This window comes from Ambystoma mexicanum, chromosome 9 (assembly GCF_040938575.1).
Source record: "Ambystoma mexicanum isolate Mex_15411 chromosome 9, UKY_AmexF1_1, whole genome shotgun sequence".
Classification (NCBI taxonomy): Eukaryota; Metazoa; Chordata; class Amphibia; order Caudata; family Ambystomatidae; genus Ambystoma; species Ambystoma mexicanum.
The window spans coordinates 1,538,217,536-1,538,236,692 of record NC_090931.1 but is presented as its reverse complement, the minus strand read 5'-3'; the positions used below and the strand labels follow the sequence as shown (position 1 = coordinate 1,538,236,692).

General features: G+C 49.5%; 1 protein-coding gene across 4 annotated transcripts in view; it reads right to left on the bottom strand.

Annotated features, from left to right (window-relative positions):
• Positions 1-19,157, bottom strand: part of LOC138489471 (zinc finger protein ZFP2-like) — a 456,038-nt gene that overhangs the window by 73,923 nt on the left and 362,958 nt on the right. Inside the window, exons 3-4 of one of the 4 annotated variants that reach the window (XM_069617205.1) lie at positions 11,256-11,351; positions 602-730 (exon numbers count right to left, since the gene is read on the bottom strand). The exons of the other annotated variants lie outside the window; for them this stretch is intronic. Coding sequence (XP_069473306.1) covers positions 602-730; positions 11,256-11,351 — 225 coding nt within the window. The remainder of the gene's footprint in view (positions 1-601; positions 731-11,255; positions 11,352-19,157) is intronic. 4 annotated transcript variants of the gene reach the window in all.

Sequence of the window (19,157 nt, the reverse complement as noted above, 5' to 3'; positions counted from 1 at the left end):
CCATGCGTGTTGAGTTGGTAGTCATTTAGATTACAGTGCTCCGAACACGACAGAAAATCGTGGTGGGTGAGAAGGTTATCACCAGTTAGAAGGGAACTGGTTTATTCTTCCACTCCTCATATTGTTTGAAGTATTCGTGCAAACCATGTGCAATTACACTTAGGATTAAGAGGTCTCCGGCCAGCTGGTACTTGTAATAAATGATGTTTGTTTATAAATGTGTAACTATGTGATGATGTCATGGCCTACCACGGACAATCCTAAAAGAGGGTGTCTTGTACAAATTAACTGAAGCTCGTAGATCAGATAAAACATGACCAATGAGAACAGGGGAATTGGAGAAAGATTGGATTTCTTTTGTATATGTCTTGACCAATCACATGTGTGTGTGGGGGGTGGATTGTAATATATATGGGAGTGTTTTAACTGTTGCAAAAATGTATATAATGTCTCAAATTCTATGGTTCGGAGAGACTCGGATTAGTTTTACTCTTGAGAATCAACTAGCCCTTCCCGGGCGATTGTATAATATACTTTCTTTACATACAAACAAACACATACTTCTTAAGGTGATTAAAGGCCCATCCGCACAATACCATACCTTTTACTTCAACTGAGCGGAGGGAGTCGTTCTTTCTTTCGCAGGCTTCTGTGTCTGGAGGGTGGGTCAGGTGTAGGTTTTCATCTCCCTTTACACTGAATGACTCTTCGGGATCGATAATCATGTCACCTGTTGTAGAAAGTAAACAACGATGAGTTCCACCCTATTGATGGGAATACACTTTTGATTTTAGACTCATGCAGCAATTATTCATTAGTCCTACTTCCCCTCTGTTCTGGCTGAATACTTTCAATATTAACAAAAATATTAGACTGGGCTGAGCTGAACACTGCAGAAAAATATATTCACCCATTCCCCTCTCCTGCAATGTTTATGAACTGATATTTCAACCAGTAAAGCTCAACCTAATCATATGTTCTCTCATTGTATCTCTAAACAACTCCTCCACTGATCCCACTCTCTCCCCGGTTCTCAGGAGTTCTTTTCTCCCGCTGCTGGCTGTTATCTGTCACTTTGTTTCGTTCTCTCGCTCTCACCACCTTGACTCCCTCACTGCCTCCTCCCATCTCTCTCCCTTCCTCCCTCTTTCTTTATCCACCTTTCTCTTTCTGCCTCTTGTGGTAAGTCAAACACAGGAGACAAAAGGACATATTTGAACAGGATATTCTATTAAAATAAATAATGGGGGTCATTTCTAGTTATGGCTGAAAGCAGTGGACGTGTTCTGTGTACCATTGTGCTATTTTTACCGCAGACTGTATTCACAGTCCCGGTTGTGCACAATAGAGGCACCCAAGTACAAACTTGTGGGCTTCTTTCTTTTTTGCGCCATTTCTAGCGTGTTTGTTCTTTGTTATCCTTCGACCATTCTGGGAGGGAGAGGTCTGTGTGAGTGTTTTGCCTTTGGCAGGAACTCTAGGGTGTCCCAGCCTAGGTTCCAGTGTGTCTGGGCAGGCAGGAAGTGGGGGAGAGTTTTCACTCCCCTGCCGTTTGTCTGCCTGAGTGCCTGAATAGAACCAGCTCCCACTGGGGGGCTGGCTGTCCTGATTGGACAGCCATACGCCCCTTTTTGTAAACTGCTGTGAGAGATTGCAGAGGAGTGTGTGCTGAAACTGAACAAAAGGTGAGGTTCCTGAGGTGAAAGGAAAGTCGACCACTGGAAACAGAAGTAACCAAAGAAGAAGACGACCAGAGACGCCTGCAGACCCTTTGCGACCACTGTTGTCCTGACCCCGTTTTCTATGTGACAGAGGAACTCCGAAGAGGATGACTCCTTCCCTTTGACTGGTGGGACCAACCAGTCATGAGACGAACTCCAATCGGAGCCATCTCCCGAGGTCCTGTGACTTTCCACAGCTGCAGACCGCAAATACCAGGACACCTCCAACCGAATTGTGGCGCATCTTCTTGGCTGAATCCTTCCAAATGTTTGCTGAGCTCCAGTGGATTCTCCAGATACACAATCTAACTCATTCAACTCCCCTCACCAGAGTGCAGGACTGCAGGAATAGAATAAGATTGACTGGGCGAATCGTGTCCTTTGTTGGTGCTGTAGAAAAGGCAGCAAAACCATAGACTGACCAGAGAAGCTGATGAAATCCGTGCCAGGGTTCCTCCCTCGAAACTGCTGCTCAGAGATCCTGTCCATTGTCTTGCCTTTTTTCACCAGACCAAGGAATACAGAGGTTGGGTCTAGCGCTGCCACATTGAGGAGAATCCAGCCACGAATATTTCTTCAAACCTAAGGTACTGTGGGGAAAAAGGAATTGCTTATCTTAATCCATAAAGTCGCTCCAGAGCATTGGAGTGCACGTAGGTGTCCAGGGTGCCCCCTCTTACCTCTGACCCTAGCTGCTGCTTGTGTCCCTTTAGCAAGTCCTTTAACACTGTATCAAACATTTGTTTGATCCTCTTGCATCTTTAAGACTAGAGACTAGAAACTATCCACAGGTGTTTTCGTTGTTCTGCTGCTTTCCAAGACGTTGAGCCTCTCCAAACTGCCTTTTAGCTAGGGTTGCGTTTTAGACTTTAAAATCCTTGCTTTGTGAAGAAACTGCCTCTAGAACATAAAGCTCTGCTAGTATTTACCTAACGGTTTTTCTTCCAAAAAATGTGGTTTTGCTAACTAAATTAAATTACTGTATATCCTTGCGTGTGCGCGTGTGCACGTTATTACTGATAGTACGGTAGAACTGTTCTTAGTGTCAAAAGCTGTAACAAATGTAACCACGAGCAACTACCAACTAAGCAGTGGCCTTTTGAAAGTATCTAAAAGTATTTTGATGTGTTTTGGTTTAATGTACTAAGTTTTTAAAAGCATATCTTGTTTAACTATAATAAATCTATATTTTAATATACATTTATGCGTAAGTGTCTCTTTGGTGTGCATTACTAGCTGGGTTCAGTGTACTTGCCTGCAGCTCACCTCTTCCTCTTATGATAAGCCTGACTGCTCTGCCACTCGACCAAGGTTCCATGAGTAGTAATTATAATTATAATTACAGACTGATACTAAGGGTTGGGGATCTATAAACCATTGGGATAGTGTATAAAGTCTTACCCTAAAGTGGACTTTAGCAAAACTGCCCTAAAACGCCGTATTCAATTTCTCAGCCCCACATGGACTACGGGGCTGATCCGCCATGCACTGTTTATCAGTTCTTTCCCAATTCAGAGTCGTGTGCAGATGCGCAGCCCAGCGTAGGCTCGGCTGTGGCCCCCACGCCCTCCACCCACCTTCTGTCCAGCTGCAGTGCTTATTAATGGACGCTGTCTTTCTGGCCAGTGCAGATCCATGCTCCCAACCTGCCTCTGGTCTGCACGGTTAGCTTCCTCACGCACCTTCTTCCTCTGCAAGACTTCAGCATTGTAAAGCTAGTACGCCAGTATGTTTCATCTGGTTTGGCTTTGCTTCCTTCCTCAGCGGCTTCGAGGTCTTTGGGGTCCCCGTCTTCGTTGAAGCAGCAGCATTCCTCGAGCTGCCCTGGGTCTCCACCCTCGCAAGAAATACTGGTCTCTCCCTCGCAGGAGGAGCTGAGATGAAGTGCCACGCAATCTGAGTGGTGGGTGGAGACCCAGAAACATACAAAGGGGAAACTATCGAGTGAGACAGTCACAAAAATACATCTCTTACCCAATGGTCACACTCTGTAATACTCAACCTGAAGACCGTCCTCATATTTTATCAGTCCATTCACATATTGATTTATGCAGAATAGCTTCTTTTATTACAAATATGGAAGTAGATCACATAAAAAGAGCAATAATGCACGTGCAACGTACCATAAAAAAAAGACATCACTAATATAAATGTAATGTATATTTAAATAAATATAAATATATGTGCCATCATGTGGAGTGGGTTAGGGAGTTCCTCACGGGAACGGGAGTCCTTGAGCCCTAAGGGGGGAGTCTCTCCTGGTGAGGTCCCACATGCTTCGACCCCTAGGGAGATGTTGCAGACCGCGCTCACCTCCCGAGCCTCACAGGCAGGTGGGGGGCGCCTTTGGGAAAAGGGACAAATTCCCTCGATTTGTCACAGTAGTTAATTCTGGGTGGCTGTTTTACGCCCACCCTACAGAAAATTCTGTCTACACAAGTCATCATCGTAAACTAAATCTGCTATTCTCAGTCACTGAAAGTGAGAGTAGAAAGCCCCCGGCCCCTTCCGTTGGCTTCTCAGGCACCTCCTCTGTAAAATAACTTCAAGCAACATCTGGGTTTCCCCCCAAAGGATGCTGCCTTTCTCTTTCTCCTCCCTTCCCCTCCCCTGCCCTGCCTGCCACTCCCCCGGCCACTTGGAATAATGTTCCCTCAGTGAATTTTCTGGGATCTTCTTCCAATTTACCCATTGTCATCACTTAAAGAAGTCCCCTAGCGTCACCACCTCACTGCCTGCATTATTCACACCCTCACTTTGAGAGAGCTACACGCACCAGATTCCTTTGCAATGCAATCTCCCAGGACTGCTGCAGAAATCCTCCAAGACCTTTTAAAAAACCAGACTCCCCTCAACATCACGTCTCATACTTCTGTCTAGCCTTAAAATCCTACTGTGCTCTGAATATCCCTATCAGAGAGGATATGTTACACACCATCTCTGAGCTCAACCTGCCCTAGCTGCAGCTTCACCACACAACACTCAAAGGTTCACCCAATGGCAAACTCAATGGCATGTTGGTGCCACTTGCATCCACACGACCATCCTTCCCTCTACTGCCACTCCCAAAGGATCACCCAGCAGCCAACTCGATGGCATGTCGGTGCCACTTGCATCCACAGGACCATCCTTCCCTCTACTGCCACACCCCAAGGATCACCCAGCGGCCAACTCGATGGCATGTCGGTGCCACTTGCATCCACAGGACCATCCTTCCCTCTACTGCCACACCCCAAGGATCACCCAGCGGCCAACTCGATGGCATGTCGGTGCCACTTGCATCCACAGGACCATCCTTCCCTCTACTGCCACACCCCAAGGATCACTCAGCGGCCAACTCGATGGCATGTCGGTGCCACTTGCATCCACAGGACCATCCTTCCCTCTACTGCCACACCCCAAGGATCACCCAGCGGCCAACTCGATGGCATGTCGGTGCCACTTGCATCCACAGGACCATCCTTCCCTCTACTGTCACTGACCTCCCGAGCAAGTCTGAATGTGGACGTGTCCACTTCGGCCCTTCTAAAGCCTTTTACTTTCCACGCTCTCATCATCCACCAACCAACAGGCCAGCATGCTGCTTTCAATGATACGACCCAACAGGCCAGCATGCTGCTTTTGATGATACGACTCGACAAGCCAGCATGCTGCTTTCTATGATACCACCAGACAGGCCAGCGTGCTGCTTTCTATGATACCACCCTACAGGCCAGCATGCTGCTTTTGATGATACGACTCGACAAGCCAGCATGCTGCTTTCTATGATACCACCAGACAGGCCAGCGTGCTGCTTTCTATGATACCACCCTACAGGCCAGCATGCTGCTTTCGATGATACGACTCGACAAGCCAGCATGCTGCTTTCAATGATGCCACCAGACAGGCCAGCATGCTGCTTTAATGATGCCACCCGACAGGCCAGCATGCTGCTTTCAATAATTCCACCCGACAGGCCAGCATGCTGCTTTAATGATGCCACCCGACAGGCCAGCATGCTGCTTTCAATGATGTCACCTGACAGGTCAGCGCGCTGATTTCAATGATGCCACCCAACAGGCCAGAATGCTGATTTCTATGAAGCCACCTGACAGGCCAGCATGCTGCTTTCAATGATACCGCCCTAAAGGCCAGCATGCTGCTTTCGATGATACGACACGACAGGCCAGCATGCTGCTTTCAATGATGCCACCAGACAGGCCAGCATGCTGTTTTATATGATACCACCCGACAGGCCAGCATGCTGCATTCAATGATACCACCCGACAGGCCAGAATGCTGCAACCTGACAGGCCAGCGTGCTGCTTTCTATGATACCACCTGACAGGTTAGCATGCTGCTTTCAATGATGCCACCTGACAGGCCAGCGTGCTGCTTTCTATGATACCACCTGACTGGTCAGCGTGCTGATTTCAATGATGCCACCCAACAGGCAGGCATGCTGCTTTCAATGGTGCCCCCGACAGGCCAGAATGCTGCTTTCTATGATACCACCCGACAGGTTAGCATGCTGCTTTCTATGATACCACCTGACAGGTTAGCATGCTGCTTTCAATGATGCCACCTGACAGGCCAGCGTGCTGCTTTCTATAATACCACCTAACAGGCCAGCATGCTGCTTTCAATGATACCACCTGACAGGTTAGCATGCTGCTTTCAATGATACCACCCGACAGGTTAGCATGCTGCTTTCAATGATGCCACCTGACAGGTTAGCATGCTGCTTTCAATGATACCACCCGACAGGCCAGCATGCTGCTTTCAATGATACCACCCGACAGGCCAGCATGCTGCTTTCAATGATGCCACCTGACAGGCCAGCGTGCTGCTTTCTATGATACCACCCAACAGGCCAGCATGCTTCTTTTAATGATACCACCCGACAGGCCAGCATGCTGCAGTCAATGATACCAACCGACTGGCCAACATGCTGCTTTCTATGATACCACCGAACAGGCCAGCATGCTGCTTTCAATGATACCACTGACTGGCCAACATGCTGCTTTCTATGATACCACCCAACAGGCCAGCATGCTGCTTTCAATGATACCACCGACAGGCCAGCATTCTGCTTTCAATTATACCACCCGGCAGGCCAGGATGCTACTTTCTATGATACCACCCGACAGGCCAGCATGCTGCTTTCAATGATACCACCCGGCAGGCCAGGATACTGCTTTCTATGATACCACCCGACAGGCCAGCATGCTGCTTTCAATGATACCACCCGACAGGCCAGCATGCTGCTTTCAATGATGCCACCCGACAGGCCAGCATGCTGTTCAATGATAATTTTGCTGACACCACTGTGCAACTTCTTACCTCCTGATTCTTGGTGACTTCAATGCATGGATTGAGCCACCAGACACACTTCTGCCCATGCCTTTGCCCACCACACGGAAGCCCTGGGTCTAAGAGCAGAAGCAGATCTCCACTGCATCCCTACCCCCCCACTTCTAGCCCCCCCCGCATCTGATCTTTAATCCTTCTTCTAGTATCCTGCTCTTTGCACTCCACTACCCGCAGCACAATCCAGCCCTTGGAAGAAAATCTCACACCTCTCCCTATTTCCCGTCATCTCTGAGCTTAACTAGACTCTCCCTTTGACCCCCTGCCCCGGTTATATCCATGCCTCGCTGAACTCTCTCCTTTGCACTGCACCGCCATCAACCAGGTTGCCACCTTGAAGCAAACTAAGCCCCCACCCGGGAAGCACCAGAGAAAATACTTCCCAAACAATACTGTACAGACGAGCAGTGAAGTGGTACTCTTGTAACCGTCAGCTAAAATATTCATCTGTAAATTCTCTCTCACCACTCCCACATTTACTTGCACCCCCCACTCCTTCTCCTGCTTCCATCTCCTTCATTCATCTTTCTTCCCTATTTACGATGATGGTCTCCTAAATGACACTTCATCTGCTACCAATTCTGTCTCTCCCCTTGATGACTGCCTCCCCCTCCATCTTCAAATGGCTGCCCTTACTGGCCCACACCGCACGTGCCCTCTGCTCAACTCATCATGCCCGAGGATGAAAAGGAGGAAGGAAGAACATTGCGATGCATTGTCTTTGCAACAACCCCATGAAGATGTGGATAGAGTTGCTTTGTCCATCATCCCCAAGCCGAGGGGATTTAAGACATGTACAGTCAATGGGCCTGGAAATGAAGAACTGCCCCCACCCTCCTATCTTTTCACCCTCTAAAAACAATTGGTAAATCTCCAACTTCTACTACCTGGGAAAAGTCCTATCAAAGAACATTACCTTTCAACTTCAATCCTATATAGAAGGTAACGACGTACACAACAATAACTAAGTCTGATTTACTCTGATTGTAGAACAGAGCTTGTTATGCCTTCGGTCTTAGACAACATGTGTCCCATTGCAGATGTCCACGGTGCCATCGTCTTCATTTTGTTTACCTCTGAGCGGCGTTCAGCACGGCCGATAATGCTATTCCTCCTTTCTAGACTTGGCTCCAAAGCCTTGCACTCTCCTGGACTGAATCTTTCCTATTGGACAGATTCCTCATTATTGCTTACCCCACTTTCCAATCCAGGCCTCACCTCACCTCACCCCCACCCTTGGGTCCCCAATGGGTCTATCCTTCCCCTCCTCATTAATGCCAATATTTATTCATTGGCTTCTCTCGTTCATTCCTTTGGCAACACTTTCTGTTCTCAAGCCGATGACACCTAAATCCTGATCAGAATGGATTTGCGCCCTACTCCACAGTAATAACTCACCTTTGTTGCATGCCAGCTACCAATGACTGAATGTGAGACACTGACTTAACTAGAAGTTCTGTTATGTCCTTGTTGAGTTAATCAAACCTCCCCCTTTGGCCCTTTATCTCTTCGACCGGCCCTTCCCCCTCATACTCAGTCAAATGGGTGAGTATGCTCTGTTGTATGCAAAGTCAACACTGCGATCAGCACAACTTCTTCTTCCTAAGCATCCACAAGAACATCCTTCACCTCTTCTCCTTCCCGCATGGGGTGCCCATCGTCAGAGCTCTCATCTTCACCTCTTCTCCTTCCTGCATGGGGGGCCCATCGTCAGAGCTCTCATCTTCACCTCTTCTCTTTCCCGCATGGGGGGCCATCGTCAGAGCTCTCATCTTCACCTCTTCTCCTTCCCGCACGGGGGGCCCATCGTCAGAGCTCTCATCTTCACCTCTTCTCCTTCCTGCATGGGGGGCCCATCGTCAGAGCTCTCATCTTCACCTCTTCTCTTTCCCGCATGGGGGGCCATCGTCAGAGCTCTCATCTTCACCTCTTCTCCTTCCCCCATGGGCGGCCCATCGTCAGAGCTCTCATCTTCACCTCTTCTCCTTCCCGCATGGGGGGCCATCGTCAGAGCTCTCATCTTCACCTCTTCTCCTTCCCGCATGGGGAGCCCATCGTCAGTGCTCTCATCTTCACCTCTTCTCACTCCTGCACAGGGAGCCCATCGTCAGAGCTCTCATCTTCACCTCTTCTCCTTCCCTCATGGGGGGCCCATCGTCAGAGCTCTCATCTTCACCTCTTCTCCTTCCCTCATGGGGGGCCCATCGTCAGAGCTCTCATCTTCACCTCTTCTCCTTCCCGCATGGGGGGCCCATCGTCAAAGCTCTCATCTTCACCTCTTCTCCTTCCCTCATGGGGGGCCCATCGTCAGAGCTCTCATCTTCACCTCTTCTCCTTCCCTCATGGGGGGCCCATCGTCAGAGCTCTCATCTTCACCTCTTCTCCTTCCCGCATGGGGGGGCCCATCGTCAAAGCTCTCATCTTCACCTCTTCTCCTTCCTGCACGGGGGGCCCATCGTCAGAGCTCTCATCTTCACCTCTTCTCCTTCCAGCATGGGGAGCCCATCGTCAGTGCTCTCATCGTCACCTCTTCTCCTTCCTGCACAGGGAGCCCATCGTCAGTCCTCTCATCTTCACCTCTTCTCCTTCCCGCACGGGGGGACCCATCGTCAGAGCTCTCATCTTCACCTCTTCTCCTTCCCGCACGGGGGGCCCATCGTCAGAGCTCTCATCTTCACCTCTTCTCCTTCCCGCACGGGGGGGGGCAATCGTCAGAGCTCTCATCTTCACCTCTTCTCCTTCCCGCACGGGGGGGCCATCATCAGAGCTCTCATCTTCACCTCTTCTCCTTCCCGCACGGGGGGCCCATCGTCAGAGCTCTCATCTTCACCTCTTCTCCTTCCCGCATGGGGGGCCATCGTCAGAGCTCTCATCTTCACCTCTTCTCCTTCCCGCATGGGGAGCCCATCGTCAGTGCTCTCATCTTCACCTCTTCTCACTCCTGCACAGGGAGCCCATCGTCAGAGCTCTCATCTTCACCTCTTCTCCTTCCCTCATGGGGGGCCCATCGTCAGAGCTCTCATCTTCACCTCTTCTCCTTCCCTCATGGGGGGCCCATCGTCAGAGCTCTCATCTTCACCTCTTCTCCTTCCCGCATGGGGGGCCCATCGTCAAAGCTCTCATCTTCACCTCTTCTCCTTCCCGCATGGGGAGCCCATCGTCAGTGCTCTCATCGTCACCTCTTCTCCTTCCTGCACAGGGAGCCCATCGTCAGTCCTCTCATCTTCACCGCTTCTCCTTCCCGCACGGGGGGACCCATCGTCAGAGCTCTCATCTTCACCTCTTCTCCTTCCCGCACGGGGGGGCCCACCGTCAGAGCTCTCATCTTCACCTCTTCTCCTTCCCGCACGGGGGGGGGGGGGCAATCGTCAGAGCTCTCATCTTCACCTCTTCTCCTTCCCACACGGGGCGGCCATCGTCAGAGCTCTCATCTTCACCTCTTCTCCTTCCCGCATGGGGAGCCTATCGTCAGTGCTCTCATCTTCACCTCTTCTCCTTCCTGCACAGGGAGCCCATCGTCAGTGCTCTCATCTTCACCTCTTCTCCATCCCGCACGGGGGGCCCATCGTCAGAGCTCTCAACTTCACCTCTTCTCCTTCCCTCATGGGGGGCCCATCGTCAGAGCTCTCATCTTCACCTCTTCTCCTTCCCGCATGGGGGGCCCATCATCTGAGCTCTCATCTTCACCTCTTCTCCTTCCCGCATGGGGGGCCCATCGTCAGAGCTCTCATCTTCACCTCTTCTCCTTCCCGCACGGGGGGCCCATCGTCAGTGCTCTCATCTTCCCCTCTTCTCCTTCCCGCACGGGGGGCCCATCGTCTGAGCTCTCATCTTCCCCTCTTCTCCTTCCCGCACGGGGGGCCCATCGTCTGAGCTCTCATCTTCACCTCTTCTCCTTCCCGCATGGGGGGCCCATCGTCAGTGCTCTCATCTTCACCTCTTCTAGTTCCCCCACGGGCGGCCCATCTTCAGTGCCCTCATCTCCTCTGGACTCAATAATGGAAAGACCACTTCCCTCAGCCTCTTGCCCAAACTGACCCATTAAGTGCAACACATCCAAAAAGCAACCGCCCGCCTTCTACTTTCCCGCAGGAAGAGTGATCACATCACCACCACCATTTACTCCTTCACCGCTCCTGTTGCCAAATGCAAATAATTTAAATGTTTTAATAAAGAGATTATTACCATGAATTCTGTCCATTGCCTCCTGGCTCTCTGTGTGACTCGGGTCTTCCTCGTCTTGGTTTCTTAATGAAAAGACAGTAGTGACAATAAGTGGACCTGGTTTATAAAAGAAAAAAAACACACATTCATTATTAATCTCATTACCCTTCTAACAAAGGGAACACATCTGTTATTTACCAGCTGGTATATGCTGGATGCCAGAACTTGACACTAGCTAAATGTGCAAGCACAAATTCTTTTCAAAGTAGCAAGTCTGGCATTTAAGTGCCAGAATAATTTGGCTCACAAATAACCCACGGCCAGATGTTAAATAAAGCAACCTCAGAGATGGCCAAGGAGTGCTAGCCAGCTCCTGCCCTGCATCCCCAGAGATGGCCAAGGAGTGCTAGCCAGCTCCTGCCCTGCATCCCCAGAGATAGCCAAGGAGTGCTAGCCAGCTCCTGCCCTGCATCCCCAGAGATGGCCAAGGAGTGCTAGCCAGCTCCTGCCCTGCATCCCCAGACATGGCCAAGGAGTGCTAGCCAGCTCCTGCCCTGCATCCCCAGAGATGGCCAAGGAGTGCTAGCCAGCTCCTGCCCTGCATCCCCAGAGATGGCCAAGGAGTGCTAGCCAGCTCCTGCCCTGCATCCCCAGAGATAGCCAAGGAGTGCTAGCCAGCTCCTGCCCTGCATCCCCAGAGATGGCCAAGGAGTGCTAGCCAGCTCCTGCCCTGCATCCCCAGACATAGCCAAGGAGTGCTAGCCAGCTCCTGCCCTGCATCCCCAGAGATGGCCAAGGAGTGCTAGCCAGCTCCTGCCCTGCATCCCCAGAGATAGCCAAGGAGTGCTAGCCAGCTCCTGCCCTGCATCCCCTTCCTTCATCAGGCAGCAGCTGGGGGCAAGTGGCTAAAACCTGGGATGATCTTCCCTTTCATCCCTCTCCACCTTTCACACACAGTTTATTACCAGTGCCCCCCCCCAGAGGTGTATGTGCGTTATTTAATACATTTAATAAATTAATCAACTTAACTCTACCCCAGCACAATTATTACAGGATGAGGTTGAGGTAAGCCTGGGGACCTAGGTTCACGGTCCACTCTGTGATGCAGGCCCACAGGTGGTACACGGGCAACCCTCACATCCACCTGCCCATCCATATCCTTGTGTGAACAGGAGGTCCCCTGCATTGAGAGCCACAGAAATGCCTGGACAGCTTAAAGGGAATGCCGAAGGAGAGGAGTAGCGAGGGCCGCTTCCAGGGCATGCCATGGGCCCCACAGTGCACACCCATTCACAGGGTACCTCGATTATCAGGTGGACTTGAATTATTCCATGCAGAGATTCCAGAGGGAAAGCCTGGTGGGCTTTTGTGAGGGTTGTCTGAACAAAGTCAGCTTTGAAACGGTTTCTGAAATGGCGGACACACACTTTGTAACCTCAGGAAGCTGCGCCTTTGGGCAGTCCTCTGCCCAACACCAATAAAATGGGGAATTGGTAGTACGCGCAGGTCTGAGGCAACACACTTTCACACCTCTAACAAGCCTGAGCCTGATCATACCACTACATGGCCTTTCCTCGCCCTACAGAGCTATTTCAGCAGAAGCCGCCAGAAGAGCAGGGTAGGAGTTAGGAGACGAAGTGCAGAGGTGCAGGAGCATAATACAAGGCGGCTGCAAGAATACAGGATACAGCTTGGCCAGAATACAAGGTGCCTGCAGGAATAAAGGATACAGCTTGGCCAGAATACAGAGTGGCGGCAAGAATACAGGTTACAGCTTGGCCAGAATACAAGGTGCCTGCAGGAATAAAGGATACAGCTTGGCCAGAATACAGAGTGGCGGCAAGAATACAGGCTACAGCTTGGCCAGAATACAGGGGGGGGGACGGAAAAATGACAGGCTACAGCTTGGCCAGAATACAGAGTGGCGGCAAGAATACAGGTGACAGCTTGGCCCGAATACAGAGTGGCGGCAAGAATACAGGATACAGCTTGGCCCGAATACAGAGTGGTGGCAAGAATATAGGATGCAGCTTGGCCAGAATACAGGGGGGACGGAAAGAATACAGGCTACAGCTTGGCCAGAATACAGGGGGGATGGAAAGAATACAGGCTACAGCTTGGCCAGAATACAGAGTGGCGGCAAGAATACAGGTGACAGCTTGGCCCGAATACAGGGGGGACGGAAAGAATACAGGCTACAGCTTGGCCAGAATACAGAGTGGCGGCAAGAATACAGGCTACAGCTTGGCCAGAATACAGAGTGGCGGCAAGAATACAGGCTACAGCTTGGCCAGAATACAGGGGGGACGGAAAGAATACAGGCTACAGCTTGGCCAGAATACAGGGGGGATGGAAAGAATACAGGCTACAGCTTGGCCAGAATACAGGGGGGACGGAAAGAATACAGGCTACAGCTTGGCCAGAATACAGAGTGGCGGCAAGAATACAGGCTACAGCTTGGCCAGAATACAGGGGGGACAGAAAGAATACAGGCTACAGCTTGGCCAGAATACAGGGGGGACGGAAAGAATACAGGCTACAGCTTGGCCAGAATACAGAGTGGCAGCAAGAATACAGGTGGCAGCTTGGCCCGAATACAGAGCGGCGGCAAGAATACAGGATGCAGCTTGGCTAGAATACAGGGTGGCGGCAAGAATACAGGATACAGCTTGGCCAGAATACAGGGTGGCGGCAAGAATACAGGTGATGGCTTGTCCAGAATACAGGGTGGCAGCAAGAATACAGGATACAGCTCGGTCAGAATACAGGGTGGCGGCAAGAATAAAGGATACAGCTTGGTCAGAATACAGGGTGGTCGCAAGAATGCAGGCTACAGCTCGGCCAGAATACAGAGTGGCGGCAAGAATACAGGTGACAGCTTGGTTACAATACAGGGTGGCGGCAAGAATAAAGGATACAGCTTGGTCAGAATACAGGGTGGCAGCAAGAATGCAGGATACAGCTTGGCCAGAATACAGGGTGGCAGCAAGAATACAGGATACAGCTTGGCCAGAATACACGGTGGCAGCAAGAAAACAGGATACAGCTTGGTCAGAATACAGGGTGGCAGCAAGAATGCAGGATATAGCTTGGCCAGAATACGGGGTGGCGGCAAGAATACAGGTGACGGCTTGGTTAGAATACAGGGTGGCGGCAAGAATACAGGATACAGCTTGGTCAGGATACAGGGTGGCAGCAAGAATACGGGATACAGCTTGGTCAGAATACAGGGTGGCTGCAAGAATGCAGGATACAGCTTGGCCAGAATACAGGGTGGCGGCAAGAATACAGGATACAGCTTGGCCAGAATACAGGGTGGCTGCAAGAATGCAGGATACAGCTTGGTCAGAATACAGGGTGGCGGCAAGAATACAGGATACAGCTTGGTCAGAATACAGGGTGACGGCAAGAATACAGGATACAGCTTGGCCAGAATACAGGGTGGCAGCAAGAATACAGGATACAGCTTGGTCAGAATACAGGGTGGTGGCAAGAATACAGGATACAGCTTGGCCAGAATACAGGGTGGCAGCAAGAATACAGGATACAGCTTGGCCAAAATACAGGGTGGCAGCAAGAATACAGGATACAGCTTGGTCAGAATACAAGGTGGCGGCAAGAATACGGGATACAGCTTGGTCAGAATACAGGGTGGCTGCAAGAATGCAGGATACAGCTTGGCCAGAATACAGGGTGGCGGCAAGAATACAGGTGATGGCTTGTCCAGAATACAGGGTAGCAGCAAGGAGGTACAGAGGAGAAGAAGAGGTAGACAATAGAGAGGCGCAAAGGAGGAAGTGGAGTGGAGAGAGATCATAGAGGAGGAGAAAGAGGAGGAGGAAGAGAGGAGCAGGAGTGAGAGCAGAGAAAAGGAGATGAAGAGGAGAACATGAGAGAAAGGAGAGGGTGCATGAAGGAGGAAGGGGAAAAGGGAGCAGAGAAGAGAAAGGAGGAAGGGAGAGGAGAGGAGGAGGTAAAGCCTAAGAGAGGAGGATGGGAGGCGAAATATTGAATAGAAAGTGGGATAGTGTTATGTAAAAACGTGCACACAGTAATGATGATTTCAGGTGGGTTTATCCGTAAAGCCGTAAAGCAAATCATGGATGCTCCCATATCCACAGCTCCAGTCCAGCTGATTATCCCAGAACCCCAGAGCATTCAAGAACCCCAGAGAATTCCAGCACCTCATGCTGGAATGCTCCACCCCTAACCTTCTGAGTTAATCACAGCGACTCTCCAAAACCCCAGAGCATTTGAAGAGCTCACGCTGGAATGCTCCACCCCTAACATTCTGCATTGATCACTGCGCAAGGCCAAGTCAGGATGGGAAAACCCATATGCAGCTCACATTTGTTCCTAGCTCACAATAGGCACAGCCCTTCTAAACTGGACCATAACATGTTCTTGGGCAGAGGTGGGGTGAAAAAGATTGTGTGAAAGGTTGCCCAGAGCAGTACCAGTGGCAATTATTGATTTAAAGCCTCCCATCCACATAATCTCTGGCCCTCCATGTTTGTTTGTTGATTTGTTTGTTTATTGATTTGTGGGTGCACCAAACCCGTAGGTAACTGGGCGCAACAGGTACAAGAATACTTAAAGCTTAGGTTACAGGGTGAGACAGGTAAAGGTTACAAGGTAAGAAAGGTTACATGGTGGCATGGGAAAGCAGAAGAAATAATTCAAGATGAATACAAGAGAATAGTACAGTAGGTGCGTGAGACAAGTACAAAGTGTAAGTACAGTAGAGATCATATGTCATTGGATCGTATCCAGTTCAAGGTGTTATGTTTAAAGCTAAGGAAGGATTGGTCGGCTCTGAGAGAGAGAGAGAGGGGTAATGTGTTCCCTGACTGGGGGGCTTTCACTGGGAAGCTGCTTCCTCCAGATTTATTTAGCTTCCATTTGGGGATGTTCAGACAGTAGGAGTTAGCCGCTCTAGAAGGGCAGGTAGAGGTTTTCCTAACAATTCTCTCTGTTAAGTAGGGAGGTGCTGCCTTTTTAAGGCACTTGAACATAACAGAGAGACTGTTTTAAGCATAATTCTGTCGTTGATATTAAGCCAGTGGTGTTATTTCCTGATTTCTGAGACATGTTCTCTATTGTGTATGTTCAGAGCAGTTCTTAGCACATTATTCTGTAGGATTTGGATCTTGTCTAGGATTTATTTGTTGGCACCTAAATATAGGGCGTTACAATAATCCAATTTTGAGAGTATTAGTGCGTTGGCGAGGATGATGCAGCTCGCTTTGGCTAAGAAAGGCCTACAAGCCCTGATAAGCTTGCAGGAGTAGGCGGATGAAGAGGCCAGGGCTTTTACCTGCTTACTTAGGGTTAAAGTGGAATCAGGTAAAAACCTAAGGTTTTCACTTCTTTAACTACTTTAATAGTAATTCCATCAATGATAAAGGCAGAATAGTTGGCATCCAGTTCTTTTAGGTCGGCGGCAGATCCAAGAATCAGGAGTTCTGTTTTGTCGTCATTCAGGCAGAGGCCATGGGTTGCCATGTATGCCTGAATTAGGAGGTACATTTTATTTACCAAAGCCGTGTCCTTGCCATAATTGCCTGAAAGGGGGATGAGGATCTGGGTGTCATCTGCATAGTTGGTGTAGGTGACACCCAGTCTTTCCAATTTGTCAAACAGAGGCTTTGTAGATATATTTTACATAGTTGGCGATACACAAGATCCTTGTGGGACACCACCTGTAGTCTGGATGGGGTCTGCTGATGCTGAAGGGGGAAAACTCTCATTGTTCTGTTGTTTAAGAAGGATTGGACCCAGTCCATTGCATCACTCGAGAAGTGGACCGCGGAGGCCAGGTGTTTGCACAGAACTTCGTGGTCGACCAGGTCGAAGGTGGCCGACAGGTTGAGGAGGAGTAGCATAGCAGTTTTCCATTTGTCCTTGAGCTCATCAATTTGAGTTTTTAAGTCAATTAGCGCTGTTTCCGTGCCATGTTGTGGCCTGAAGCCGGATTGGCGGCAACCTAAGAGATGGTTAACCTCAAGGTAGTTCTCTATTTGTAAGTATGCTACTTTATCAATTATTTTAAGATGGAAGGGCACTGTGGTAATAGGCCTGTAATTTGTTGGGATGGAGGGGTCCAAAGTCTGTTTTCTTTTTAGCAAAGTTAGGACCCAGGACTCTTTCAGGTTGCTTGGGACTGTATTAGTCGCAAAGGAAGAATTGATTAATTTCGAGATGAACGGCGCTGGGTCTCTCGCAGCGTCTTTGATTATTTGGGAAGGGCAGTTATCTCCCTGGCAGTTAGAAGGTTTCAATGATGGAGATAAATATTTCCGTTTCCGTTTTCATTTAGAAAATCTAAAAGGTTCTAGGGTGCTGGAGGATTCCGTGGGACTGGTGGGTAGTGGTTCAAGATTAGGCAAGGAGGCTTTTTTATTGCCCATCTTATTTTGGAGTAGAGTTATTTTGTTAGCTATTGCATTCTGTATGCTTGTGTTCTGGGGCACGTTGTCTGTGGGAGGAATGGGGGATTCCATTTCTCGTAGAATCATAAATAGTTCCTTCGTGTTGGAACTGGCATTGGTGATCCTTTCGTTATAGAGGTCTTTTTATGTGCAAATGATTTCCTTTTTGTAGTTGTTCGCAAAATTGGTCAGGTGCAACTTGTTTTCTTCTGTGGGATTGTGTCACCAGACATATTCTAGTTTTCTTTTTTGTAGTCTAAGAATTTTAAGTTGTGGTGCGAACCAGGCATTAAGATGTGCACGTTGTTTGCTTCTGCGCATTTTGAGAGGTGCAATGATGTCTAGGGCCTTGGACATGGTGTTGTTATATGCCTCAACAAGGAGGTTTGGGTCGGAGGCACTTGGGAGTAGGTTGAGTGCCAGTAGGATGTGTGGGAGTAGCCTTTCCGACGTGATTTTATTTTGCTCGTGGTAGGGAGGGGTGGTGCCATGACAATGTCTCTGGCCAGTTGTCTGTTTATTGCTAAGGTAAAGGCAATCAGGTGGTGGCCCGTCCACAGTTGTGGGATTACCGTGGTGATAGAGGTTTCACAGTCGAGGGTCGGTAGGGATACTCTTTGGGTCAGTCCTGGTTCTACAAGGATGTTGGCTACTGCCTGAGCATTTTTGTCCGCAGGATCGTTAAATCCGGGGTTAAAGTCACCCAGTAATAAAATTTGAGAGGAATCTTTGCTGTTTTTGGCAAGAATGCTGGAGATATCTTCCCCAAAGGTGCCAATAGGGCCCGAAGGTCTGTAGAATAGGTAAATAGTTAGAGTGCAGCAATTGGAGACTGGGAGCTTGGCAATGAGCATTTCACAAGATTTGAGTGGAGATGATGGCTTGAGTCTTATAGCGAGGTTAGCTTTAGTGTTGAGGGCTAAACTGCCACCTCTGGCATTGGATCTATCTGCTCTGAGTATTTGGTAGTTATCGGGTATTGCTTTCCTAAGAGCTGGGCCAGCTGCATCATGCAGCCATGACTGAGTGACAGCCAGAATGTCAAGGTCATCCATAGAGATCAGGTCTGCTATTTCGGTGACATGTGCCACCAGCGATCTGGGTTAATTAGAGCTCCAGAAATTGTAGTCATGTTTTTAGGATCCTGTGATCTATTGGAAACAGGTTTAGGTAGATTGGTTTTAGTTTTGGACTTATAAGGAGGGGTGGGATGCTGTGATTGAGGTTCTAGATGGGGTCTCATTGTTTAGACTGAGTGCAGATTCAGGCCCGGGGACATTGTTGTTGTAGTTAAGGCATGGATTCATGTTCTTACTACTCCTAGGCTTATAGAGGCAGGAGAGTCTAGCCCGCAGTCTGTTGTTTCTGTCAGATAGAGGGCAGGGGGAGCACCAGGTATAGGTCATTGTGGGGGATGTAATCTGTAGGATGATAGTTGCTATAAAGAGAAAAAATATGGACTGCTGGGTGTTCTTAGGTGTTCTTAGGGATC